Source organism: Tursiops truncatus, chromosome 8 (assembly GCF_011762595.2).
Source record: "Tursiops truncatus isolate mTurTru1 chromosome 8, mTurTru1.mat.Y, whole genome shotgun sequence".
NCBI lineage: Eukaryota > Metazoa > Chordata > Mammalia > Artiodactyla > Delphinidae > Tursiops > Tursiops truncatus.
This window is the reverse complement of record NC_047041.1, coordinates 12,126,722-12,153,867: the sequence shown is the minus strand read 5'-3', so window position 1 is coordinate 12,153,867 and position 27,146 is coordinate 12,126,722. Positions and strand designations below refer to the sequence as shown.

The following is a 27,146-nucleotide window of genomic DNA, read 5'->3' as shown; positions in this document are numbered from 1 at the left end:
ATTATCCACAGGCTGTTGTCCTTGAGAATAAAAGGGCCAGAGCCCTGGGCTGCATCTTGGACCACAACCGCCTTTGCTGTCCATCTCTCATCAGACCCTCCCTTTACAACTCTCTGCCTCATTTTGAGTTCTCAGAGGTTCTTTTCTGTCACTTGAGTCCTTTCACCCACCTGATAAAAAGCCAATAAAGGCAGTTTTGAGATTGCAGCCGCACAGCCTTTCTTCTGAGATGACTGTATCTGCTGCCGCCCATGCAACTGGGCTTTGCTGTCTGCCTCTGTGACTGCTTCCCTCTCTCTGCATTCAGGGGTGAGGTGCACAGCCCCCAGAAGACTGGGGCTGGGCCTCTGGAGCCTCAGCCTGCGATGATTGTGAACCTCCCTACCTGTCTATCACCAGCTTTCAGTGAAGGGCTCCGCCATGGGCCTTCAGGTTTTCTTTTTCCTCTCCATTCCCATGGCTTTGTAGAGAATTAGAATGGGGGTGTCCTCTGCTGAAGGCACCTCTTCCTTGTTCAAAGCTGAGCCCCCAGGAAGGAGAGGGGGCCAGTGATGGCTGCTGACCGAAGGCCAGGCACTAGGCAGGAGCTCTACATGTGCTATTTCATTTATCTGTGCCTGGCGGGGATTATGACTCCATTTTCCAGATGAAATGGAGGCTCAGAGGGTCAGCAATGAACCCAAGCTCAGACTCACAGCAAGCGGCCAGAGCCCAGACTCATACCCTATTCAGACCCCTGTCTTGTGCTCGTCTTACTGCATCACCAGGGGCGTGTGAGAACTGATGGCTGGAGCGGAGAGTGATTTTGGTTCAGCCTTCCTGTCCTCTGCGTCTACTTGCTAGGAGAATAGAGAGGAAGGAATAGGCTGGACCAGGAGAATGGCCGAAAGAGAAGAGGCTCTGGGTGGCCAGTGTGAGAGGGTCACATGGATTAAACTTACATCCTCAACCCTGTTATCCAGGAAGTGGGTGTTATAACTACTTCCTTTTTTTATTTTTTTATTTTTTATTTATTTTAGGTGCGCGGGCCTCTCACTGCTGTGGCCTCTCCCGTTGCGGAGCACAGGCTCCGGATGCGCAGGCTCAGCAGCCATGGCTCACGGACCCAGCCGCTCCGCGGCATGTGGGATCTTCCCGGACCGGGGCACGAACCCGTGTCCCCTGCATCAGTAGGTGGACTCTCAACCACTGCGCCACCAGGGAAGCCCACTACTTCCTTTTTATAGACTAAGAATGCACAGCCCCAGAGAGGCCAGCACCTGGAAGTGCTAGGATTTGAAACCAGATCCCTTTCCTCTAGGAGCTGTCCAGCAAGAAGGGCAGACAGACCGACGGAAATTATTTTAACCCAGGGTTGTACAGGATAAGTACTCTGTTACAAATACAAACTGCATCATATATAAAGAGCAGAGTAGGAGGCAGAAATTACTTCTGAACGGGGACCTCTGGGACGGGTTCTTAGTGGCAGTGAGGCCACCAGCTCCTTGCAGGCAAGCACAGTATCTTATTCATCCTGATATCCATGTGCACCTAACACAGTGCCTGGGACACAGGCAGGTGTTAACAGCTAGTTCCCTCGGATCATGCAGAGCAAGGCACCAGCTGACAAGCATACCTTGAATACACTTAGGGAGTTCATTTCTTAGCAGGTTTCTATCAACCCAACTGTCAACCCAAGGCGTAGAAAACAGGGCCGTCAACTGATGAATCAATCAGCAGGTAGTAATTTAACACAGTGAGTCAGCTACTGTGCTAGAGGTTTGGGGTCAAAGGACAGATGAGACTTGGTTCTGTCTTTGAGAGCTTACAGATGAGGTGGTATGGAGGTAGGCAGAGGACAGACACGTAAAAGAAACGTGTGCTCTGGTGTGGGCATGAGAGAGGTGAGCAGGTTGCTAGGGGAGCCCTAAGCAGGGCAGGACCAAGGAAAGACATTGTACATCACCTGTGAGGGTGCACAGCTTAAATCCTCATCTCCCAAGAAGCAGTGTCAAGCCGGTTCCCTCCCCAGGATCGTAGCACATGAGGCTCAGAGAAGGTCAGCCACAGATTCAGGAAAAGAGAGCAGAGCCTTTGCCTGGCTGTCCTTAGACCCCCGTGAGAGTTCTTTTCCGCTAAAGAAGTTGATATGGATGGGAATCCCAGGGGGCTTTGGAGTTCACTTATGTTCAGAGCTACCCCAGCATCTCCAGACTGGGAACTCCTCCAAACGCCATGGGTGTCTAGAAGCAGCCTGGGAAATTTGTCAAAAGGTTCACTTCTTGGGAATTATTTCCGCCTTCCCTGCCGAGTACCAGCTGTTAAGGGGAGTGAGGGTCTGCTAGGGAAATGAAAATGGATTAATTAAGGCATCTGAAAGCCTTCTGAGAGATTGGCTTGCTGTGACACAGAAGAGACAGGCAGTAGGGAATTGATTTGGGGCAAGGGTAGGGAAGGAAGCTATGGGAAGTGGTATCTTAATATCTCCTAAGAATCCTCTGGTCCTGATTGCTCACCTCCCATGGAGAGGTGAGGTGTCACCTGCAGGCTCAGCCAGGCACCAGGCTGTGGTCTGAGGTCAGGGGTCGTTTCAAGAGGTCCAGTTCAGCACGTGGACACTTAACCTCTGTCTTGTTCCCCAAAGCACCCAGTAATTCAGCTGCTGGTTATTCTCCAAAGCCTGAGTCTCTAATGTTGCTAACCCTGGTTCTTGCACTGTCCCCTGCCCCAGGGGTAAGAATCCTATTCCTGAACCTGGGGCCAGGCCCTATTAATACTACTTATGTGCTTCCCACCCTCGGGCAATATTACTTGGCCCTACATGCATTGATTCAACACTGGTTGTGACTTCAGGTTGAACAGGACCCAGGTTTTCCTTTCACTGGGCTCGTGTTCTACCTACATGGAGCCTCCAAGGATGGTTGCGCAGGTTGTATACAGTACAAGGGGTGAGTGGGGCCTGAAACCTGCCTCACGCTGCTTACCAAGCATGTGCTCTGGTTTGGGGCTCTATCCACCTGTCAATTTTCTTCCTTCAAAGATACCTTTAGTTCGCCAAGTTGTGTGCCCACTAAGTCTGCTAGGAGGATCAATTTCTATAATTTGTACAATGGCTTCAACTCTACTAAGAATGAGGCCCAGTGTATAAAAATTATGAGACCACAGCATGTGATATAAGCAAAATGGAATCATACACAAAATTTTATGGGAACAGAGGAAAAAAGAAATAATTCAGCTCCAGAACCAGGCAAGGCTTTAGAGCAGAATGAACAATAATGATAGCTATTGTTTACTGAGTACCTACTACCTGCCAGGCATTTCTCACGCATCATTTCCTCTCTTACAAATAAATGGCATCATTCACCGTTTATAATGAGGATGCGGAGGTTAACTCCACCTTCACAGAGAGACGAACTCAGGGTCACACAGCTAACAAGTGACTGAACTGGAATTCAAAGCCAAGCCTGTCCTCAAAGTCCACGGTCATTCTAACACACTGTGATGCCTCTAAGGGAAGTTACAGTCAAGTTGGACCTTGACGGATAAGTAGGAATTTGACAAGCCTCAAGATGGAAAGAGTTGCAGGCAGAGGGAACTGTGTGGGCAAAGACACGGAGTTTGAAATGTATGACAGGTGTAAGGAATACGGATAGTGCGACGTCTCTGCATCTCAGGTTGAAGGGAGGCCAGTGGCTTGAGGTGATGCTGGAGAGAGAGTCTGGGACAGATTGTGAAGATCATTGCAGGGAGACGGGACCATATTTTAAAGCTAGCAGGGAGTGGCTGGAGTCTCTTTCAGTGGGGCAGTGGTATGATTAGACCTTTGGTTTGGAAATCGATTCTAGAACAGCGGCTCTCAAAGTGCAGTTCTGGAACCAGCAGCATCGGGATGACCTAGGACTTGTCAGAAACCCAGATTCTGGGGTCCCATCCAGACCTACTGAATCAGACACTCTGGAGTGGGGCCCAGCAATGCGCATTTTCACAGGCCCTCCAGGCGGCTGTGATTCATGTTCAAGCAAGCTCGAGGACCACGGGTGCCCTTGGCATCCACTAAACTGGATGGATGAACTGGGGAGGAGCTAGGAGCAGTGAGGCCCGTGCAGAAACTACTGAGTAATTCCAGTGGAGACTTCAGTGATGCCAGCAGCAGTCAGGTCCGCATGGCAGTGCTGGATTACACAGGAATTTCAGAGGTAAAATGGACAGGGCTCGCTTATTGGATGGCGAGAGAGCAGGGAGGTGATGGCGGGGGCAGAGGGGAGACTCTGGCTGACTCCTGGTCTCGGTTTTGGAGGACAGGCGCCTGGTAGAGTCATGGACTGAGAAACAGTCCCTGGAAAAAGAGTAGCTTTAGATGGCAGAGATGCAGTTGATGACGTGGGTCTGTAGTGCCGGCGGGACTTGGAGCTAGAGGAACACAGTATGTGCGGAAAGGTGTGTGAGGAAGGCCAGCGACAAGGCAGAGCTGGGCCTCAGTTCCGTTTGGGGGTCGTCAGGGTGCAGGTGGTAGTGAAATGGGGGGGCGCTGAGCGTTCTCACCTATCCTTCACCCCATACCCCCTGCCGGCCCCCCACGTGCAGATCCCTGCCCTCTGTGTGGGCTTGGACACGCCACCCAGTGTTTCTGACCCACCCCACTCCACGCCTTCATCCTCAAAATGGACACAGTAGCATCCACCCCCGGGTTATCATGAGAAATCAATGAACTGTAGTCTCCTTGGTGTCCCTGGCATGTAGTGACTCTCAGAGAGAGGCAGCCCTGTCCTCTCCTTCCCTGCCATCTGTTACCCAACTTTCCACCTAAGGCTTTGCTTGCACTTCCTCTCCAGGCCTAAAGCCCAGTTCCTCAGCTTCCCCTGCATCCATCCCCAAACACACACATACACAGGCCCACCCGCTTCCATGAGATGTGCTCTTCCAGGGCCAGGTCCTTCCTCTCCCAGGCTGGCCTCGGTTAATCCCTCCTTGCCACACCTGTCTGGACACTACAAAAGTGTAATCAATCAATACAAAACTGAAGCACCACGTGTCTGGTTGTGTTCCTGCGGAGCGAGCTCCAGCTGCCTTCTAAATGTTATCTGCAGTGGTGGCGGCTTGCCGGGCTTCTCTGACCCCCTGTCCTTACACTCTGCAGGAAAAGGGGGCACAAGGAGCAGGAAATCCCTCCAGATGGATGGTCTCTGGGTCATCTCTTGGGGAAGAAGTCACCTCTGTTAGGTAACAAGGTGGTGGCATTGATGGCAAGTACAAGTGTCCTTTTTTTTTTTTTTTTTTTTTTTTTTTTGCTGTACGTGAGCCTCTCACTGTTGTGACCTGTCTCGTTGCGGAGCACAAGCTCCGGGTGCACAAGCCTAGCGGCCATGGCTCACGGGCCCAGCCACTCCGCGGCATGTGCGACCTTCCCGGACCGGGGCATGAACCTGTGTCCCCTGCATCGGCAGGCGGACTCCCAACCACTGCGCCACCAGGGAAGCCCCAAGTGTCCTCTTGATCTTAGGAAAAAAAGTACCTTGAGTTGGAAGTCTGGGTCTATCCCTGGCTTTACGCTGGCGGCTGAATCTCCCTGGGCCACCATTTGCTCACCTGCTCAGTGAGCAACACGCTCTGCCTTCACCACAGTTTCACCAACATCCCTACAATCCGGAGAAATGACTAAGAGCTCCCAAGGGCCTGCATCTCCCATCGCTGGCCCCTCACTCTCTAGCCTTTTCTTTGTTCCTTGTGCGTAGTGTGCCCAGTTCCAGCATACGGTGTGTACACTTGCTCTTCCTTCTAGCAAAAACTTCTTTCCCCAAGTCTCCAGTCTACTGTTTTTACCTTGTTATCTAGGTCTAATCCAGATATCACCTCCTCCAAGAAGCATTCTTTCTCTGCCACCCTAAGGGACCTCCGTCCTCTCTCTGAATCTCTCTCTACCACAGAGAGAGATTGTACGTTGTATGACCTTCAAAGAAACTATCACCAACGGAAATCACCTTTCTTATTATGAGAAATAAGATAAGTCTTATTATGAGACTAGAATGTAAGTTCTCTGAGATCAGGAACTACATTTGTCTTGTTCATCTGTATGCCGGTGGCACCTGGAACAGGCCCCAGCATACACAGCACTCAGGAATTATGGGATAGATGGATGGGTAGATGAATGGGTGGTTGGTTGGATGGATGGATGGATGGGTAGATGGATGGGATGCTTTGAAGACATGTGTAAAAGAATTAACCACTATAGCCCTTGAGTCCAAGGACCTCAGAGCCTGGACAGAACATCTCAATGCCAGAACCAGTTGTAGGTTTTCAGATGATCCCTTTGACTGGTAACAGGGAAAACACACCAGTGGCCCACAAGTGCTGGTGCATTCAGCAGGCTGGGGCAGCAGGAGATGACATTTACCCTGGGCCTGTCCTCCCAGGGCAGCCACGGGGCCTGAACACGCTTCCTGGACACCCTTGCTTCCCTTCCTGGCTCTGCCTTCCCCGGGTCCCCACAGCTGGGCCCTCAGCTCACCCTGCTGTATGCTCAATCCTGCCCCACTTCCCAGACCTACGTTGCCTTGAGAAAAAAGAGCTTAAGCCACCTCACCCCTCGTTCCTCTCCCCATGGGGTGGGAATTCCCAGGGTGAGCTCTTTGACTCTAAAGTTGACCCTGTCTTCCATTTTGCCCCGCAAGTCACATCCCCCTTTCTTCACTCCTTAAGCTTTAGTCGGCCTAACTGGGTGTCTGCTCAGCCTGCATCACACACACATCTATCCTCCACCTGCCTTTGGAATAAAGCTTCCCCCTTGTGCTTGCCCGCTTTATTTCCTTGAGTATGTGTGTTGGTGGAGAGGGATGACACCATGAACGCCATGCAGCAGGAGCCCGGATCGCCTATCTGGGCATCTGAGTCACCTCCCCTGAGACTCCTGTGTGCTGTGCTCAACCCCCTGTGACTCCCTAGGCTGACCTTTTGCCTGTCCCTTGACTGATTTTGCACCAAAGATAGTCATGAGCACTGTTTATTGAGCACTTACTATGTGCCAGATGCAGGGCTACTAATTGCTTTACAAATATCACCTCAGTTAATCGTCAAAGAACCTTACAAGGTAAAGTATTCTTATCGCCATTTTATAGATCAGGAAACAGGCTCTGAGGTTCACTTGTCCAAGGTCATGGGGCTGAGAAGTGACAGAATCAGACTCCAAACTCAAATGCGTCCGTAATATGTCCCCTTAAGTACTGTGGGGAGCTGCCCTGAACACATGCCATGCTTTGCTCACCTAGCAATCTCTTGGTCATCAGATCCTGCTACTGTGGCTCCCTGCCCGCCCCAGCTCCCTACCCCCGGCAAGCGGGCACTGCTTATCCCTTGCCTTCTTAGGAATAAACATGCCTGCTTCAAAGTATCCAAATGTGACAGTTCCCTCTGTTCTTTGGCCATCCCTCACTCACGGAGATGAATTTGCACCAGAAGGTCTTGTGGTTTCTACTTGCTTGTTGCCATGGCTTGGCCTCACCATCTCAGTTCCTGGCCAGAATCCTTATATGCTTCAGGGGGCTTATTCACAGACTATTTTTCTTGTCGTGCTGTAGCTTGTCAGCAGCAGCTAACATCCCACCATTTGTCAGCGTGAGAACCAGGCCTGGCTCAATCGTGCCAATGGCAGTGCTGGCAGCTCTGGAGATAGCCCTCTGAGAGCCCCGTTCTGCCTCACCCTTTGCAGAAACTATGGCATTATACCTTACCTTCTGCAGCCCTCAGGTGTGCTCCCCTGTTTGATGACAAACTTCTGCTCTTGCCGTGTCTACGTTTGCAATTTAGGCAACAGAATGAAGGCGTAGATCTCTAAAACTGGCAGCGGGTGGTCCATGCAGTGACTTTGAACTGCTCAGAAGGACTGTCAGCTCTTGCTAAATGGATCCCTGATCCAAATCCAGGACACTCCCTGAGCAGACCTGCTGGGTTCCTGGATGGTGGCCGACTGGGGGCCTGCTGGCTGCCAGGGGGTGATGAACAGTGGAATACAGGCAGGAGATCAAAACAGAGAGTAGGTGTGGTCGGTAAGTACAGCAAATGTGTCAGCTGGTGTCAGTCTGATCAAAAGTGAAGGGGAGTCCGTAGGAACAAATCAGGTAGAAGAGCTCAGCCTTCAAAAACCCCACCAGGCAGGATGGTGCAGCCCAAAGCAGAGGCCAGGTCTCAGCAGCTTCAGACAAATGGGCAGAGGATGGAGGCAGGATGCCAGAACCAGAAACAGCGTAGTAGTAATAGCAGGAAACATTTATTGAGTGGTGAACATTTTCTGTGTGTCAGGCCTTGTATGCTAACTCATGTAATCCTCACAGCAACTCTGTAAACTAGAAGCTGTTAGCATTTATACTTTACTCCTGAGAAAACAAGTTCAGAGAGGCTAAGAAACTTGCCCAAGGGCCCACAGCTATCAAGACACAGACTTCAACCAGGACCCTCTGACAGCTGTCACAAAACACTGCAAGAACACTGTCCAACGTGGGACAGAGTGCTGTCCTCCTCCTCTGGGTTTCAAGACCCCTCCAGAGTGGGGTCTGGCAAGTGCTGGAGGGTGTTTGCAGCTCCGCCAGGTCCCCCCTAGGGCTTTGCCCAGTGTTCAGAGCAGAGAGAGAGTCGGCTTCTCTGGGAGTTTCACAACCTGTTCAGTTGTTTGGACCAGACAAGGGATCTGGACTTCTCTTCATCCAGATGCAAAACACAAATCCAGTTAAAACGTCCAGATGTTCCTTTTAGCCCTTCTTGAATTAGAAGCCACACAGGTGTTTAAACAGAGATACACAGTAGATTCACCATGCCTGAGCGCCCCTCTCTCCTCTGTGTGGAATTACCAGCCCCTGGCAGAAATAATGCAGCCATTGCAGCCCGCTATGTATGTTCCAGGCTTGTTTATTCCAAAGAGTCAGCAGGATGCTGAGTGTCAGGCTTGACGGTAGCCACTCTCTATTTTACTTGGGCAAATCACTTACCTTTTTAAAAAACCTTTTAATTGAAATATACATATAGAAAAGTACACAAATCATAAGTGTCGACTTGATGACTTATCACAAAGGGGACATACCCACGTAGTCACAGTCCAGGTCAAGAAATACACCAGCCCCAGCACCCTGCAGACCCTTGTAGACCCTTGTCCCTGCCCCCCAAAATGCCTCCTTTCACTCTAAACCCTCCTTCCTCCCAAAAGGTAACTATCATCCCGAACTGAACGCCATGTTTGCTGAGTCTTATTCTCCTGTCTCTCAATTGGCTACTGCTGGCCTTGAGATCGCCATGGGGCTCAAATGCAGTCTGTGAAAAAGAACTTTGGGGATGTTATTAGGGGTGGACACCTGAGCCCTGTCAGCACCTCTTTGAAGTAGACCAGACACACTTCATCACCTAGGTGGAGTGGCCAGAGGTTTATGACAGCATCTCTAGCTGTCCTCTTTGGAAAAACTGCAGGGATCCCTGAGAAAATGCCCTCTACCCTTGGCAGTGGTTTTGACTTGTGCATATGCTGATAAGAAATGAGAAAAAGATCTTTGCTCACCCTTCCTGGCGCCCTGGCGCACCTCAGGGTCCAGCCTGAGGCCGAGCTCGGACCTCCCTTCTGTGTAGCAGGACAGTAAGGGGTGGGGGAATCAGTGGAGGAGGCTCACTGGCTTGGAGTAGAGAGGGGGTGAAGAGGAGGCCTCTGAAAGTTCTCCGTGGCTGTCAGCAGAGCTCCCAGCTACTGGTGGTACTTTATCTCACCCAACAAAAGCAGTCCTGGGGGCTTCCCTGGTGGCGCAGTGGTTGAGAGTCCACCTGTCAATGCAGGGGACAAGGGTTCGTGCCCCTGTCCGGGAAGATCCCACATGCCGCGGAGCGGCTGGGCCCGTGAGCCATGGCCGCTGGGCCTGCGCGTCCGGGGCCTGTGCTCCGCAACGGGAGAGGCCACACAGTGAGAGACCCGCGTACCGCAAAAAAACAAAACAAAACAAAAAAAACAGTCCTAATAACAGGCCAGTGAATCACGCCGTTCCTAAATACAGGGCTGACAAGTGGGAAGGGAAATAAAAGAAAGCCCTGTGAGCTAGAGCTACTGTCAGATTTCTCCAGCAGCCAACACTGCTGTCTGAGCCTCCTTGAGTTTGCTTTACACGCACAGGCCTGAAACCCAGAGGCCCCTAGTAGGTGTAGAATTGGCTTGGTCAGTGCAGGCAGGCTCTCTATCTGAAAGGTCAGGGCTGCAGGTTTGATCCCCGTGTGGGCCAGTTAGCCTTGCTCAATGTCAGGGCCTCACGCTGTGTCCCAGACCATTATTAACCAGCTTTTCTGGCAGCCAGCAGGGTGGGAAACTGGCAGAAGTGTGTGAACTCGTCAGTGGAAATCCCCCGCCTCTTATCACAGGGCCTACTGATGGCCACATTTTCATGTGGGCTGGAGGTTTTATGAGTTTGATTGGGAAATAAGGAGCATTTGGACTAGGAATGAGCATATCCTCCTGAAAAATTAGACAGGATTCTATCGTTTTCTTTGATGTGTAAATCAGTGGTCTAACTTCAGAAAATCAGGGGGATGATGACGGGGATGGTAATGGTGCTGCCAGGCGAGGAAGCAGAGTTCAAGCTTCCCCGGGCATCACTGCATCCGTGGAAGCTGCCTAGACCCAAACTCTCAGTGCTATTTCTTTTTCACATCCCAACTACTTAAACACAGTGTAACAGCTATCATATATATTGCTTTTCCAATCATGGGATTTCTTTGTTCTCTCTTCAAAACCTGCATTGATTTTTTGAAACAATTACTGTTTTAAATAACATTGAAGTTGATCCTTTAACTTGCAGCAAAAAATAATAGCTTACACTTCTGTAACATTTTCTGTCCCGGGCAGTGATCTAAGTGCTTTTCATATATTTATTCGTTTAGTCTTCACAACACACCTATGAGGTATGTATTATAACAGTCCCATTCTCCAGATGAGGAAACTGAGGTACAGAAAGGGTAGGTCACTTGCCTAAGATTACGTGGCTGGTGAGTGGCAAGGGAGGCCATAGCATGGGCGCTCTTAGCCAAGACATTATGACACAATGAGTCAAGACTCAAGGTGAGAAAATAACATGAACTGAGCTCCCACTTGCTTTGATTCATCTATTCATTCATTTGGTTGTGCCTTCCTTTACCAAATGTTTGGTGCTTATCACGTGCCAGGCACTGTTCCAGGCTCTGGAGACACATGTGGACCCAGCACACAACAGGTTCCTGCCTCCTGGAGCTTGCTTTAAAGATAATAAACAAGTAGATGAATACATGAACAAGAACATTTTTGATTGTGATTATTGCTGTGAAGGAAGAAACCCAGGAAATTACACAGAGAGTGTCAGGGAGAGGGCGTCTTTGGATGGACACTCTGGGAAGGCCACTCTGAGATCCGAACAGAGTGTGCGGAAGCCAGCCTCGCCGAGGCCAGGGCAGAGTGGAGCAGGGAGGGGAAAGAGTAAATGCCAGGATTCCAAGGCGCAAAGGCACTGGTCATATTTGAGAAGCAGGGCGCGGCCCTATCACACAATGCCTGGTGGGCTGTAGTAAGGAATCACGGTCAGTAAACTGGGAGGTCTCTCTGGGTTCCTTTCCCGGGGTCCACTCACACCCAAGCGTCTGAGGAGAGCATCAAGAGAGACCATAAGCTTAGAAGGGAAAAATTTGCATCTATGTTTTTTCTAAATTCAAACTGAAATGTAAAGTTTCCTTCGATTACAAATGTGGGCAACAAATCGTAGTGGTATTAGCCATGCCTGTGACTGTTGCCAAAGGTGCCATTCGAATGTTGCTGTGAGAGCTGCCTCTGGCTCTCGTGGTCAGTGTATCACAATTATGTAATTCTGTATTGTGTAATACAGTCACGTGACACAGCAAATATAATAAACATTTTAATTTTTTTTTTTTTTTTTTTTTTGCGGTACACGGGCCTCTCCCTGTTGTGGCCTCTCCCGTTGCGGAGCACAGGCTCCGGACGCGCAGGCTCAGCGGCCATGGCTCACGGGCCCAGCCGCTCTGCGGCATGTGGGATCTTCCCGGACCGGGGCACGAACCCGTGTCCCCTGCATCGGCAGGCGGACTCTCAACCACTGCGCCACCAGGGAAGCCCTAAAATATTTTTAAAGAAGGGGTTAACAGACCTCACCAGACTACTAACAGGGTCCATGGCATAAAAAAGTGTAAAAAGGCAATACAGAGAATGGCATGAGCTGCCTTAGCTTTCAAACACCCCACTGGCTACAGTTGGAAGAGGGGATTGTAAGGGGCGGGACTACCCCTGAGCTCCATCTCCACAGGTTACCGGATTTAATCCTCACAACAATCATGAGAAATAGGCATGTGTTTGCCCATTTTAGAGGTAAGGAAACCGAAGCCCAGATTTCAGGTAATTTGCTCAGCTGAGAATTGCAGAGCTGGGGTTCAGACATACATCTCTCTGACCCCAAAGGGCAAGAGGGTCTATGGCTAGAGATGGGAGCATGTGATAAGAGGTCAAACGTCAGCAATATCTAGTTGGCCTCCTGACCCAGCTTGGACCCCTGTGCTGCACAACTTTACCCGTGAACGAATTGCCAACCCTTCTTTCCTCAAGCCTGGTTCTTTCCTCAAATCTGCCCACATAGGCCAATTACGCAACCCTGAGCTGAACTAACTAAATATTTCATGGGGAATTTAATTTAACTCTAAAGAAATTCATCCAGCCCTGAGAGTATGCTGTCAGCTCGAGAAATAGCACTGGGGAGCCCTTGGGCCTGCAAATAATTTTGCTGCTTCCCCAGGAATGTTGATGTTCCTCTGGGCCTGACTCCGAGCCCTGTAGGCTCAGTCCAGGGAACACGAGTAAATCCCACAGACTTGGGCTCCGATGGATCCGAAAAGGCTCTGATCAAGGCCTCCCTCTGAATAGCAAGCAGACTGGGGAGGGAGGAAGGGTGGGGTTGACCCCCAGCCTCCTCAGTGAACAGGGCACCAGACATTTGGCAGGTGCCACGGGACCCTACAAGTTCCTCCTCGGCCTCAGCCCATGGCAGGTGGAGTGGGAAGTCCGCCTTCCTCTTGCGGCAGGAGAGCAGCTGTGCACGTTGCTGAGGCCTGTTATTAGGGAGTCTGAGGGTTCCCGCCAGTGCCAGGGGAGCCAGGAGTGAGAGCGAGCTCCCCGGCGCCTTCAGATCCCTTTGCAGCTCAGCATGGAGACCCCGGTGAATCACGGCAGATTCCCTGGGCATCTCACGAGGTGAGGGCAGGGGAGGGTGGGAGGAAGGTGCCCAGGAGGTGAATGGATCAAAAGACAGGAAGTTAGCAGATAATCTAATTTGAAATGGGCTGAGCTGCAGATGTTAATCTGCTCCACTGAGCAGCACGAAAAGCCAGGGCCTGTCCTCAGCGTCCCCGTTCTTTCCGGCGGGTAATTAACCACCCCCCATCTCCAGCACCGCTGATTGCTGCCTTAATGGCGGGGTGTGAGGCCCTTCCCCTTCTGCTTGGGCTCCCTGTGTAGCCCGAGGAGTTGCAGGGAACTGGGCCTGGGGAAGGGGCAAGGGGAGAAGGGAGCCCTCTAGTGGGGATTTAGGGCTTCAAGTCTTCCTTAGGCTGGAGGATGAGGAATTGTATCTCACAGTGGTGTCCAGACCATGACTTGAATCCGGTTATAATGACCCAGCTTCCTGACAAAATCCCTCCTACATACAGGCACATGTCCGAAATCAGCCTGATTCTGCTGTCAGCAAGGAGGGACTGGAGGGTAGGCCATGTTTGGGGTGTTGTCCCCCTGTACCCTGCACTGTTAGCTGCACTGGTTGTTAACTAGAGATTTACCGTGTGTCCACTTTGGGAACGTCCCTGTGAACAGTGCAGTGATAAGAAAGCAGACCTGAGAATCTGTACGTCTGAAGGTAGCTCTCCGTCTGCTAGCTGTGTGTACTTGAGCAAATTAATAACCTCTCTGGGCCTCAGTTTCTTCGTCTGTAAAATGGAGCTAAATGGCAATTTTGAAATACTATATAAGTTAAGTTTTTTGAAGACATGGTCCCTGCTTCTTATAGTCTAATGGGGAGCTAAGTTATGTGCATGAATGTCCACAGTGACAATAATAATAATAGTAAGAGCTAACATTTATTGAGAACTATTCTGCACCAGGCAGAGACTTTGCATGGTTGCTCATTTAATTCCTATGGAGGCTGCATGAGGGTGGGAACTGTTGTTGTGCCCACTTTATGGATGAAGAAACTGAGACACAGAGAAGGTAAGTCCTTTCTCAACGTCACACAGCTAATAAGTGCAGAGTTGGAGTATGAGCCCAGGCCCCCTGTTCTAATACAAGGCAATTTATGGCAAATGCCACCTGAACGGTATAAGCCATGTCTTAGCTCCTTTATTGATTGTGAGGAGGGAAGGCTTATTCCTGGGAAGATGATAGAGAAGGTTTTACAGAGGAGGTAAGCTTTGAATGGACCTTGAAGAGTAGAGTTACTGTTGGACATTCCAGGTAGAAGGAGTGGCATCATTTGAGTTCCACCTGTAGGAAAGTACAAGGTGTGTTTGAAAGTTGGCTGAACCAGACTCCCGGGGTGGGGTGGGGGGGCTTCCAGAAGAGTGCCAGGAAATGAGACTGAACTCAGAGGGATGGGCGGGCCATGAGGGCCTGACTCCCAGGCTGGGCTTTAAAGGAGTGTGGATCATGGATACTTGTTTAAGAGGGAGGACAGGTAGGGGTGGAGATCAAGATGATGGACGTGGAGCTCACCTCCTCCCACAGACACATCAAGAGGGAGGACAGGTATAGCTGTCATGGCATAAAAGTGAATTTTGTTAGAAAAAGAATATTAATAACCCCCATTTATTGTGCACCTACAACATGCCAGGCACTGTGCTTTGTACATTCTATGTATTATCTCATTTATCCTCATAACAACCCTCAGTTGGTAATTATAATCCCCATTTTACAGATGAGAAAAGTGAGCTTGGAGAGGATGTGAAACCTACTCATGGTCACACAGTACCTGGAGGGCTGGGATTTGAGCCCAGGTTGGTCTGGTGGCAGAGAAGCAGGGCAATGTAGTCACAAGACAGAGCAGGTGGAGGGAGGGAGAGCTATGTCCTTGATGTTGGCCTTATTCAGGAGGGTCAGGCAGGGGCTGGAGAGAGTGACCACCTAGGAGATTCAGCAAGATAAGAGCTGGATAGCACCCCATAGGCATTGTAGCATGGAGGTCACTGCTGACCGGCTGGAGTGACATTGGTGAAGGGATGCCATAGACACCAGATTGCCCTTAGTGCAGTGGTATAAATGGCAAGGAAGTGAGGATAAAAAGGAGGATGGTCCTTTCTTGTCTCTCTTCCATCTTTTGAATTCACTAGAGCCAATTGTATCTGTTGCAGGTTCAGGATTCAGCCTCTGAAGCCAAACAGCCCAGGTTTGAATCCTGGCTCTGCCACTTACTTGCTGTGCAAGCTTGGGCAAGTTCCTTAACCTCTCTGTGCCTCTGTTTTCTGATCTGTAAAATGAGAGTAATAATAGTAACCTACCTCATAAGGGTATTGTGAGCACTGAGTGAAGTAACACATGTAAATTGTTTAGTTGGTAAATTGACACACAGGCAGGGCTATTGGCGTTAGACGTGTTAAGATTACAAGTCTCATCCTGCTTAAAATACTTCAGGACCTTTCAATTCCTCTTCAAAGCATTGCATCTTCTGCCTGCCTCTCCAGCCTCATCATACAGCACACTCCCCAGCCCTGTGTACTCCAGACACTCTGGCCTTCTTCTAGCCCCTGGAATGCACCAAGCTCCCTCCTGCCTCAGGGCCTTTGCACGTGCTGACCCCCCCCAACCACCACCACTGGGAGTGCTCACCCCAGGCCTTCTCACTGGTAATTCCTGTTCAGGTAACTGAGTCTCATCTTGAGAAAGCTCCCATGAAGACTCTGCCAACCCCTGCCTGTTCTACCTGCTCATGGTGCCACAAATGACTCCTTTATAACATTTATTACAGCTGTAGTTTTACAGATCTTTTCTTCAACAATCTGACAACTTCCTCTCGCACCGGGCTGCAAGCTCTTGGCCATCAGGGACCATGCCTGTGTTTGCCCACCCCGTGTATCCCAGAACCTTGCACACTGCCGGGAGCAGGGCAGGTGGTCAATAAAGAGTGTTGAGGGGATGCTGAGTGTTAAAGAGGAAGGGATTGCTGGGGAGGGGGCAGTGGCTTCTGCCTACCCTGAGACTCCACACTCAAGGGCAGAGCCCAGGACACAGCGTTTACTGTGGGCCGGATGAGCTCCGTGGCCCCGTGTCACCCTCAGCCCGCAGATCCTCCGCCAGAGCCTGATGTGAGTTGTCCCTCCCCGGGAAGCCAGGTTTGGTGGACTTGGGGGTCTTTCCTTTCTGGGTATTTATGGATAATGTCCTCGCCGCTCTCACTGCCTCAGGCCTGGCCTTGCTTGGAATTCTGTAAGCCTTTTCAATGTACAGGGGATCTCCAGAGACAATTACCTTGGAATGAAGGCTTCCAGCAATGCTCAGTACAGCCTTACTCTGTGTAGCGTTTTCTCATTCCAACTGTAGCCTCCCAAAGCTTTCCAGCATTAAGTAACACAATTGCAGAGTTAAATAAATACCAGCAAAGAATGTGAGGCACTATGGGGCCTGAGCAGCAGGTGAAACAAGATCTGTGCAGATGTGACTGGCAAAAGAGTAGAAAAGCTGTTGGTGTAGAGGACGGCTGCCTCCCCGGGGGCAGGACCCTGGGCGACTGGGAGGCAGGAGGGCCGTGTAAAAAAGCCAGAGAAAAAAGATCTGGAAGCTGATCAGAGATAGCATGGTGGATCCAAGAATTCAAAGGGAGCTGGGGACGTCATTTAATCTGCCGTCCGCAGAGGAGAATCATATAACGGGGAAGAGGCTGGAGAATGACCCGATTTGGTTTCCAAGCTGCATGGCAGTTTTTCCTTGAGTTTTCTAAGCGATGGGACCGTACCGGCCCTAAGAGGGTCCTCACGTGGGTCTTCAGAGATGGGCAGTCACACCAGGGAAGCACAGTGCGTCAGTACAGCTGTGTGGTTGTCTCAGGTCACCTAGGAAAGGCTACCAGGGGCCAAATGTCCAGAGGCCTCTGCCTACATGGAGGTAGAACAGGCCTGACTGCTCCCCAGCTATGCCTACAACTCATCATGCATTAAAATATCGTCTCCAGGGACTTCCCTGGTGGTCCAGTGGGTACTACTCTGCGCTCCCAGTGCAGGGGGACCGGGATCGAGCCCTGGTCGGGGAACTAGGTCCTGTACGCATGCCGCAACTCAGACCCGGCGCAGCCAAATAAATATTTTTTTTAAAAAGATACCGTCTCCAGAGGTCCCTGTGGAGATTCTCAGCATCGTCAAGTTCATCATCATCATCACTATCATTATCATCTTAACAGCAAACCTTTATCAGGTACTTACGTTGAACCAGGCCCCATGCTCAGCATTGACAAGCATCATCTCATTCACTTTCTTAGTAATTCTGGGAAATGGGTACTATTATTATCCCCACTTTACAGATGAGCAAACTGAGGCTCAGAGAGGTTACATGACGTTTGCCCAAGGTCACACAGCAAGTAAGTAAGTAACAGAGTCCAGACAGGTCTGTCCCATGCTGAAGTCCAAGTCTCAGCCACCCTCTCCACTGCCTTCATAGCCCCAGATGGGTGTGGCCGGACTCTACAGTGTGCAGAGATTATAGGGCTCTTCCATACCCATCATCTCTTCCTGACTCTCACATAATACTGATAGGCAGGCATTGCCCCATTGGATAGCCTGGTAAACTGAGTCCCAGAGAGGGTAAGTGAGTTGCTATGGGCATTTGGTCAGCAAAAGGCAGAGCCAGGTCTTCTGACCCGCCCCATCCTCTCATTCACTGGGCCCCATGTAAGGGAGGGGCTCTGGGAGGATGGGGCAGGGCTGAAGCTATGGAAGTCTGCCCAGGGTGCTGGAGCACTGCTGAGGGGAAGGGAGAGAATTGGGCCCAACAGGGGGCAGCAGGTGTCTAAAAGAGGAGGAGAGGGAGACAGAGGAAAGCTTTGTTCCTTCAGGTCTTTCAGCATCTGGCACTGCGGGCAGAGGCCTTCCTGGTGGCATCTCGGGGAAGCACAGGGTGGGAGCAGCAGGCTGAGACAGGCGCAGACCTGAGCCCTGCTGTGAATTCACTGTCTTCCTCCCAACCAGGCCCCACATGCAGGAGAAGAGCAGCGGCCACCCCAAGCCTTCGGGTTCTGATGGCGAGCGTAGCAGTCGCATGACCCCTATTTAAACCCAGGAGGCGAAGAGTAGTATGTTTTGGAAGTCACCTCCAGGCTGCCTGCAGCCTGCCCTCCCCTCGGAAATGCCACTAACATCCAGGAGATAAAAGAGGGGATCTCTCAGAGGCAGAACACAAAGCTCTTCAAAGAACACTTTCGATCAAAAATGGGAAGAGGAGAGAGGTCTTTCTCTCAGAGAGAATGTATTTATAAACCTGTGTGTGTGCGCGTGCACGCACACACACATACACACGCACACCAGCAACCAGGAGCATCATGATGCTAACAGAACTCTTTGCATGTTCCCTTTTCCCAGTCTTCCTTCTCTGGCTCCGGGGGTCCTACCCTCTTCTGCATTCCCAGCCCCCGGGGTTACACTTCCGGATCTGCTCTCTCCAGATGGTGTTGTATCTTCCGGACCTTTCTGGCCTCCCCTGCCTTGGGTGCTACTCTTTGCCGACTAGTCTGATAAACAGTTTCCTCCTCCACCTCTCTGAGGCATTCAATTCTGGAGACCGCTATCATCTTCTTGAGCAAATAGGGGCCAGTTAAACGAAGCTCCTTCCCTCCGAGCCCTGCAAAATGAAAGCCTGGGACTTTAGGGCCGGAAAAGAGCTTGGAGAGCATCTGACTGAACTCTCATTTCAGAGTGGAGGAAACTAAGGCCTGGAGAGCGGAATAACTTGCCCAAGGTCACGGTGAGTTTGTGGCCCAGCTGTGACGAGAGCCAGGTCTTCTGACGCCCTGTCTGTGGCTCTTTCAACTGGAGAGCGCAGCCCTCCCCAACGAGTGACCAGAGATGCAGAAGGGCTGGGGTGAACTGTCATGGTGCCCGCTCTTCCCTTGGCCTGTCACGCCCACAATTGCTAGCATTTTTTTGCAGCCACGCCGCTTTGGTCATTAGTTTGTTTCTGTGGCACATGATCTCCGCATCTAAGTCTGCTTTATAGCACAACGTCTTTTTAACTAAGGAGAAAGAAAAGGCGTGCACGCCTTTTGGAATAACCTGCTCCCGCCAGGTTGTTGCTGGTACCCCAGGGTGCGTTGAAGCCAAGGTACCTGATTACTGTTCTCTACTGAGTCGATGAAAATAAAAAACAACCAGTACCTAACCTCCGCGGTTTCTCCTAGCTTCTCATCCCTCCTTCCCTGCCTCCCCCGCCCCCAGCTTACTCCTGAGCGGGCGGACAAAGGAGAGAGAGATGGGCTGCGGGGCAAGGAGGCAGCAGTTTCCACAGGAGACAGTTTTCCTGTTTGGCCCAGTCTGGGGAGCTGTCCGTTTGTGACCTGACAGAAGCACCCTGTCTGAGCCTGGGGCAGACTGTCTCCCGGGGTGTGTGGTCCTGCTCCTATCCAGGAAAGCGCCCTCCTGGGACGCTGTCCATTTCCATCTTTCTCTCCATATGGAATTGTTTCACCATAATGTCATCGCTGGCCAACTTTTATAAACTTGTGAAATGATTTCCAAATGGCGATCCAAAGTTTGCCCTTTTGGGAAGAAGCCTGTGGCGGGGGGTTTCGGGGGAAGAAATTTGAGGATAGAGTTGTTGATTTGGGTTACTTGGTTTGGATAGATCTATTTTTTTTTTTAATAACCAGAGAAAGGACGGGATGCTGTGGTTACCTCTTGCCCGTCTTATCAGTTTGCATTTTTCTACCCTTTTCTTCAGTTCATTCACTCCAGCCCATTTAACTCTTGTCTCCTCCTCCCGAGGTCCTTGCGGGGCTTGGCTGCACACAGGGGACCAGCACTGCACCTGCTGCGCCTTTGTGGTTGATTTCTGTTGCTTTACACGTGTGCTCGCGAGAGGACCTCAGGTCGGGGCCACCATCGTTGAGGGAGGGGCTGAGGTTCTGAAAGGCCCAAACAACTCTCTGAAGGGTCCCCCAAATGAAGGCACTAACAATCTTCTAATCAAACTTCACTCTCTCCTCCAGGGTTGATTCACTTGACAGCAGTCATCAACACTCTCTCAGAGAAATACAGAATGAACCCAATGAGTCATTCACATTTTTCATTTTTTATTAAAAATCTCTTACATCTGCACTCTAGTCTCTTTTAAGCCTGGCCTCACTTTATAAGGCCCGAAGTTGTTAACCGATGCCGGATCGTGTGACTCCTTTAGCATGAATTGGGGTGGAGGATGGGGGCTGAGATGAGAAGAAACTGATCTTTGCCAATGGTTGTATTCGTCTTGTTCACAACTTATAAATCCCCTGTGCATAAAATGAGGGTGGCATGTCTCTCTCCTTACTTCCTTTGCAATGATTTAGGAAGAATCGTGCACGTGTGTGTATGTGCCTGTGTGTGTGTGTGTGTGTGTGTGTGTGTGTGTGTGTACTTATTCGGAACTGATTGGCCTGTTTGTAGGTTGTTGGATACCTCACTTTCCCTCATATCTTTCTCCGTCTTTTATATCAACTGATCCACCAGAATTAGGAGTTAAGGAAGCTGAAATGTAAACCTCAATGGAGACCAGTCTGGGATACATGTCTAGGTTATAAAACATCATTCTTAAATATCAGTATAAGTCAGAATCACCTGGGCAACTGGTCACAAATGCAGATTCCCTGGCCCCACGACCAGAGTCTGATCCATGGGGTCTGGGATGAGACTCAGGAATTCACATTTTAATAAGCCCTTTATTCTTTAATATTCTTATTCTTTAATCAGAATAAGGTGATTCTGATGCTGGTGGTCCTAGACCACATTCTGAGAATCACTTGCAGAGAATTGCTGGGAAGGATTCTGGCACTGTCTCAACCCCACATCCTTGGTTTACAGATGAGATTAAGGAAGCCAAGAGAAGTGAAATGACTAGCCTACGCTAGTTAGCTAGTTACTGCAGAGTATGGCCAGAACTGAACGCCAGCTCTGGGCCTTTCCCGCCGCTCCATGTATAGGGGAGCAGGCCAATAGGTAGTAAGCTTGCTTTGCAACAGGGTGGATTGAAATTAAACACAAGGAAGAACTTCCTGACAGAGAGGTGTACTGAGGAAGCTGACAGCCTCTCCTTTCCCAGGAGACCTTAATTCAGGCCAGACTTCCATCAGGTGTGGGCACTTGAGGTACACGGCAGGGGCAAAGAGAAAAGAAGGAAACACCTGGTGATTTTGCATGAAAGGGACCAGAGACCCTTCGTTGAGTTCTGCTGTGGCACCTGGATTTTTTTTTTTTTTTTTTTTTTTGCGTACGCGGGCCTCTCACTGCTGTGGCCTCTCCCGTTGTGGAGCACAGGCTCCGGGCGCGCAGGCTCAGTGGCCATGGCTCACGGGCCCAGCCGCTCAGTGCACGTGGGATCTTCCCGGATCGGGGCACAAACCCATGTCCCCTGCATCGGCAGGTGGACTCCTAACTGCTGCGCCACCAGGGAAGCCCCTGACCTCAATGTGTTCTTTTATTTTTTTATTTTTTATTTTTTTGTGGTACGCGGGCCTCTCGCTGTTGTGGCCTCTCCCGTTGCGGAGCACAGGCTCCGGACGCGCAGGCTCAGCGGCCATGGCTCATGGGCCCAGCCGCTCCGCGGCATGTGGGATCTTCCCAGACAGGGGCACGAACCCGTGTAGCCTGCATCGGCAGGCGGACTGCGCCACCAGGGAAGCCCTGTGGCACCTGGATTTTAACCTTGACTGAAACATAAGGCCAGTGGTCCAGGAAGCCTGAGGTGAGGTCCTACCGCTGACAAGGACAAGGTTTGTGATGTTGGGCCCCTTGCTCAATTTCTTGGCCTTTATTTCCTGGGGTTGCATTAGATTGCCTCTAATTTCCAGGGGGCCATCATTTTTATCTTTCATTGTAACTCCCTCATCAAAGTGCACACAGCAGAGGGACTCAGTGAAGTTTCGTTGTTCAACAAGTTAATCAGCTGAATAAAAAACGACTCAATATTGAGTATCCAGAAGTTGTATCTGCCAGTTCTCCCTCGCCTAGGGCATTTTGAGTCTGTCTGAACCGTCAGTAGTGATCCCCCCTTTTAATACTAATTTATATATTTAAAGGAGTCTAACCTCAAATGAACATGAGTTACAGCTTCAATATCCGTGTCTTTTCATGAGTGATCGTTCAGACCTCTGGCTACTTAGGGTCAGTCCCCAAGCAGAGAAGCCAGACCAGAGAAACATCTCCCCATTAGTGACGACCTCTGATCACAAGTCCCTGTGCCCCCATCTCCTGTGGCCACCCCTCTGATGATCTCTGTCTGTTCCTTTCAGAAAGCAGATCTGGCCGTGGCGGGCCTCACCATTACGGCTGAACGGGAGAAGGTGATTGATTTCTCAAAGCCATTCATGACTCTGGGAATTAGCATTCTTTACCGAGTTCATATGGTAAGAGATTTATTTTATAAGCATTTATGGCATTAAAGTTATTTGCATGCAAACACTGAGTTATATGATAATAATGAATGACTCACAGAAATATTTAGATTTCAAGACTTAAATGCACATGTGCTGGGCTATGTTTTCCCCCATCAGCTGCAAGGACTTGCAGGAATGGAAGAGTCACACTTGAGGGCTTTCCAGTAAAAACTGCTTCCGCCGCACTGAATAGGGAAGGCCAAGAATGATCATTCAACCCTTGGTTCGTAGTGTGTTGGTCGGCCCCATGAGTCACTCTGCTTCCTCCTAGTGGGTGGGTCCCCAGCCCAGATAAGTCACCCCGGACTTCCCAAGGCCTTCAGCAACTTTCAGGCCCACCTCTGTTCACTTTGCGCATTGCATCTGGTGAGGCAATGCAGACTCCCTCTCTTGATTATCTGCACTGGGGAATAAAGAGCGGATAATGTGATGTCACTTATACCTGGCCTGTCCCCTCTTCTACATTCCTTACAAAAAAAGACTTCTCTGGTTAGGTGGCTAGAGTCAGTATAAAAATGAGTTTGAGAAAGCTCCCCCATGGGCACCAGAGGATGGACGTGACGTCAAAGTTACTGGCTGGTGGGGGGAGAGTATACCCTCATCCAAACTGGCTCTAAGTGCACAGCTACTATATGGATTTCCCCAATGGTCCAGTCACTTTAGGCGTCCAAGGTCATGCCAACATGGTGTATTCCAGCACCTGGCACCACAAGGCTGCCCAGCAGGGAGGGACCCAAGAGCTCACCCCACATGCCTGCTGAGGAAGTGACCCTCCAGCTTCTGATCTCAGCCTTGGAGAAAGGGGATTATCCGTGTCTGCAGCCTCAGTCTGCCAGCTGCCACGGCATCAGGAGCTGTGGCCCGTTTCTGCAGGAGGAAGGTCTTCTTGTAGAGCCCACTCAGGCAGCTCCGAAGAGCCCGGTTCTGGGCTGGACCTCAGCGTCCATCATGACCCCTGCCCAACTTGGAAAAAGAGGCCAAATCATCTGGAAGAAGAGACAGCCTCAAAATCCCAAGCTCTCCAGGCTAAGACAGAAAGAAATGGGAGGTTTTGGTCACAGTCAATGCTGTGACGGGCGTGTCTGTCTTGTGAGTGAAGGGGGATTTTGATCCCTCCTCCTCTCCTTTCCACGAGGATAACTCCCATTCACTGAGTGCCTCTTATGTGCCAGATGCTCTTCAGGCCCCTGTGATGTGGGCTGTTGTTATGGATTGAATTGTGTCCCCTCCAAAGCTGTGTTGAAGCGTTAACCCCCCCAGCCCTGTGAATGTGACCTTACTTGGAAACAGCGTCCTTGCAGATAGAATCAAGTTAAGATGAGGTCATACTGGAATGGGGCAGGGCTGATCCAGTGACTGATGTCGTTATAAAAAATGGGAAATTTGGCCATAGGCCTACAGGGGAGAAGACCTTGTGAATTTGGAGGCAGACTGGAGTCATGCATCTACAAGCCAAGAGACGCCACGGATTGCCAGCTGCCACCAGAAGCTCGAAGAAGACGAAGGAGACCCTCCTGTAAAGCCTTCAGAGACAGCATGGTCCTTGACACCTTGATTTGGAACTTCTAGGCTCTGGAGCTGTGAGACAATACATTTCCGTTGTGTTAGGCCCCCCAGTCGGTGGTACCTTGTTATGGCAGTCCTAGTGAATGAATACCGTCGACTTGTTCTTATTTTAGAAATGAGAAAACAGTGGCAATCAGTTCTAAAAACGTGGCCAAGCCCATGCACCACTTAATGTAAGAGCAGAGCTCAAACCCAGGATGGTGTGGTGAGAGCCTGTGCTCTCTCTGTGACACCAGGCTGCCACCTGCCTTGTGTGACCTGTGCATAACTTGTAAGTGAGGCTCTCTGTGCCCCTGTTCTCAGTTGGTCCTCAGGGCCGTTCTTTGAGGAAAGAAGGAAGATGTTATAATTCCCATCTTACACATGCGGAGACCAAGGTCACCTCTGGAGCTGGGCCTGGAATCCAGGTCTCCTGACTCTTGGGACAACGTTCTTGTCATCATTACATCTATTGGTACCCCCGAGGCAGCTTTCCAGCCAGTGCTGTTTCTTGAGCCTGCCCCACTGTGCCCCCCCCACCCAACTGAGCCTTGAAGAGGATCCAAAAGAAATGGAGACACACAGCCTTTCTGCTGTGGCCAGACCACATGACAAGGCTCTGGCCTTGATTTCTTGATTAAGGCCAAGGGCACTAGAGCTCCACTCGTGACCCGATGGGCAAAGAGGAACCACATGGGTGAAGACGTGTCATCCCAAGTGTTTCCACAGCCTGGGAACATCTATTGCTAGGTTACCGTCACCACCCAGGACACGATTGTCCTGAATATCAACTCTGGCCAGAACCAAACTCCAGTTCTCCGATCCTCTGGACAATCTTAATTGGATCATTGGCCAGATGTTTCCTACCACGTGCAAACCTATAACTGTATGAGCTCCCCTGCATTAGTTCTGGGATGTGAAGTTTTATGTGCCAGCTCAGCGAGGCTCTAATGCCCAGATGTTTGGTCAACCCCTAGTCTAGATGATACTGTGAGGGTATTTTGCAGATGCAATTAGCATCTACAATCAGCTGATGTTAAGGAAAGGAGATGACCCTTGATAATATGGGTGGTCCTCATCCAATCAGTTAAAAGACCTTGAGAACGAAAATGGGTTTCCCAAAACAAAAGGGATTCTGTATCAAGACTATCACATAGAAATCTTGTCTGAGTTTCCTGCCCTACAGATTTGGGACCTACCAGCTCCTACAATCACATGAGCCAATTCCTTGAAATAACTCTCTTTCACACACACACACACACACACACACACACACGCATGCACGCACACAGACCCCCTCCTGGTTCTCTCTGTCTCTCTGGAGAACCTAACCCACACAGCTCCCCTCTCTGGTCAGCATTCCTCCCCTCTCCCCACCTCCTTACTGACACACTAGTGTGCCACACAGCTGCTCAGATCTGATTTCTAACAGGGGGCCAAGCTGAGTAAAAATTGAGTGCTGGCGTCAACAGCTCACACTAAGCAGAACTGACAGTTTATGCGTTTATTCAACAAATATTTATTGAGTGCATTCTGTGTATGAGGCAGAATGCTTAGAAAGTACCAAAGAGTGAGCTGGGGAGAGAACGATCCTGATTCGATTAAATCAGGGGAGCTCCAATGAGAACAAGTCTGAGATGAACTTCACAGAATCTGAAAGAAAAGAGGCATCAGCAGGAACAGCTAATACCAAAGGGTAGCCCGGCAGAGTTCACCATGAGCGCCAAAATCTAAAACTGCACAGAGAAGCTCTCTCTGATACAATAGCGTTAAGTTGATGAAATTGAATGCTGGGTGTTTATTATTTTGTGATTTTTTTTCCGATTGATAGTTCTCTGTGAGCAAAAATATGGTTCATTTAATTTCATTTATAATCTATAATGACCTAGAATCTCTTAGCTCTATGTCTGAGGTCACCTGAGTAGGAGTGATTGTTACTGAAAAGTGAGCGTCTGGTGATAATCAAACCTGTGTGCAAAAGTAAAAATAATTAACACAAAGTATAAATGACGAGTTAGAAATCCTTCAAAACCTTCCAAGATAACAAGTGGTGGCAGGTATGTCTCTGAAGCCTGAAGATAACCAGAAATAATTTGTGAATTTCCAGCAATCTCAGATTACCTAGGTTCTTTCATGAATGTGGATCGTCATAAGTTGATTATGGGATATTTCCCTCCCAACCTCGGGGCATAATCTGTTTTTGCCCAGGCATCTCCAGGGCCAAAATCAGAAGAATGTTTTGCTCTTTTGACCTCTACTCCCTGCCACTCAGAGGCTGACTAAGGATCCTGGCTTTGGCATTTGTTACTGTAGATCCCTCTCGCTTATTAAAACTCTCTCTGTTCCTAGCATCCAAGTCACCATTTTCTCCCACTGTTCGTCCTGCCTCTCTGATTATTGCCTCTTCCACCATTTCTGTTGCTTCCTCTCTCTCTCTCTCTCTCTCTCTCTCTCTCTCTGTCTCTGTTTGCCTCTTAAATGTCCGTGGCCCTTTTCTATTCTCACTCTCCCAATTCTCTGCCTAGATAATCTCACCCTTTCCCAAATCTATAAATCTAACCCTGACTGCTCCCCTAAATTCCAGAAGCATATTTTAAACACATTACTAAGGCATCCCCACCTGGATATCTCAGAGGCACCTCAAAAACAGTGACACGAACTTCATTCGGTATATTCCTCCCTCCCCTCCTCTGCCCCATCTCAGGTAACACCATCTCTATCCAGCCACCTGAGCTGTCCATCGCTTCTCTTTCCTCACATGGTCAGTTGGTCCGCTCACGTCCTAAATAGTCCTCAGATATACTCTCTGTCTCCGCTTAATCTGCCTTGGTTCAGGCTCTCCTCATCTCTAACCTCAACTGCTGCCATCCCAGTGGCCTGTATCCTCCTTGAAGGCAGGTGTTTCTTATCCATTACTGTATCCCCATCAAAGGGCCACTGTTATTGTAAGCATTCACCAGGAAGCAGTAGAGTGAAAATCATGGA

At 50.0% G+C, this 27,146-nt stretch overlaps 1 protein-coding gene across 9 annotated transcripts in view; it reads left to right on the top strand.

Moving 5' to 3' along the window:
• GRIK4 (glutamate ionotropic receptor kainate type subunit 4) overlaps window positions 1-27,146 on the top strand; it is a 354,683-nt gene that overhangs the window by 288,151 nt on the left and 39,386 nt on the right. For all 9 annotated transcript variants that reach the window (XR_012333292.1, XR_004527810.2, XR_012333293.1 and 6 more), the window contains one exon: window positions 22,473-22,586. Coding sequence is in view for 6 of the 9 variants with exons in the window: in XM_073808072.1 (XP_073664173.1) it covers window positions 22,473-22,586 (114 nt within the window). In the remaining 3 variants the exon portion in view is untranslated. The remainder of the gene's footprint in view (window positions 1-22,472; window positions 22,587-27,146) is intronic.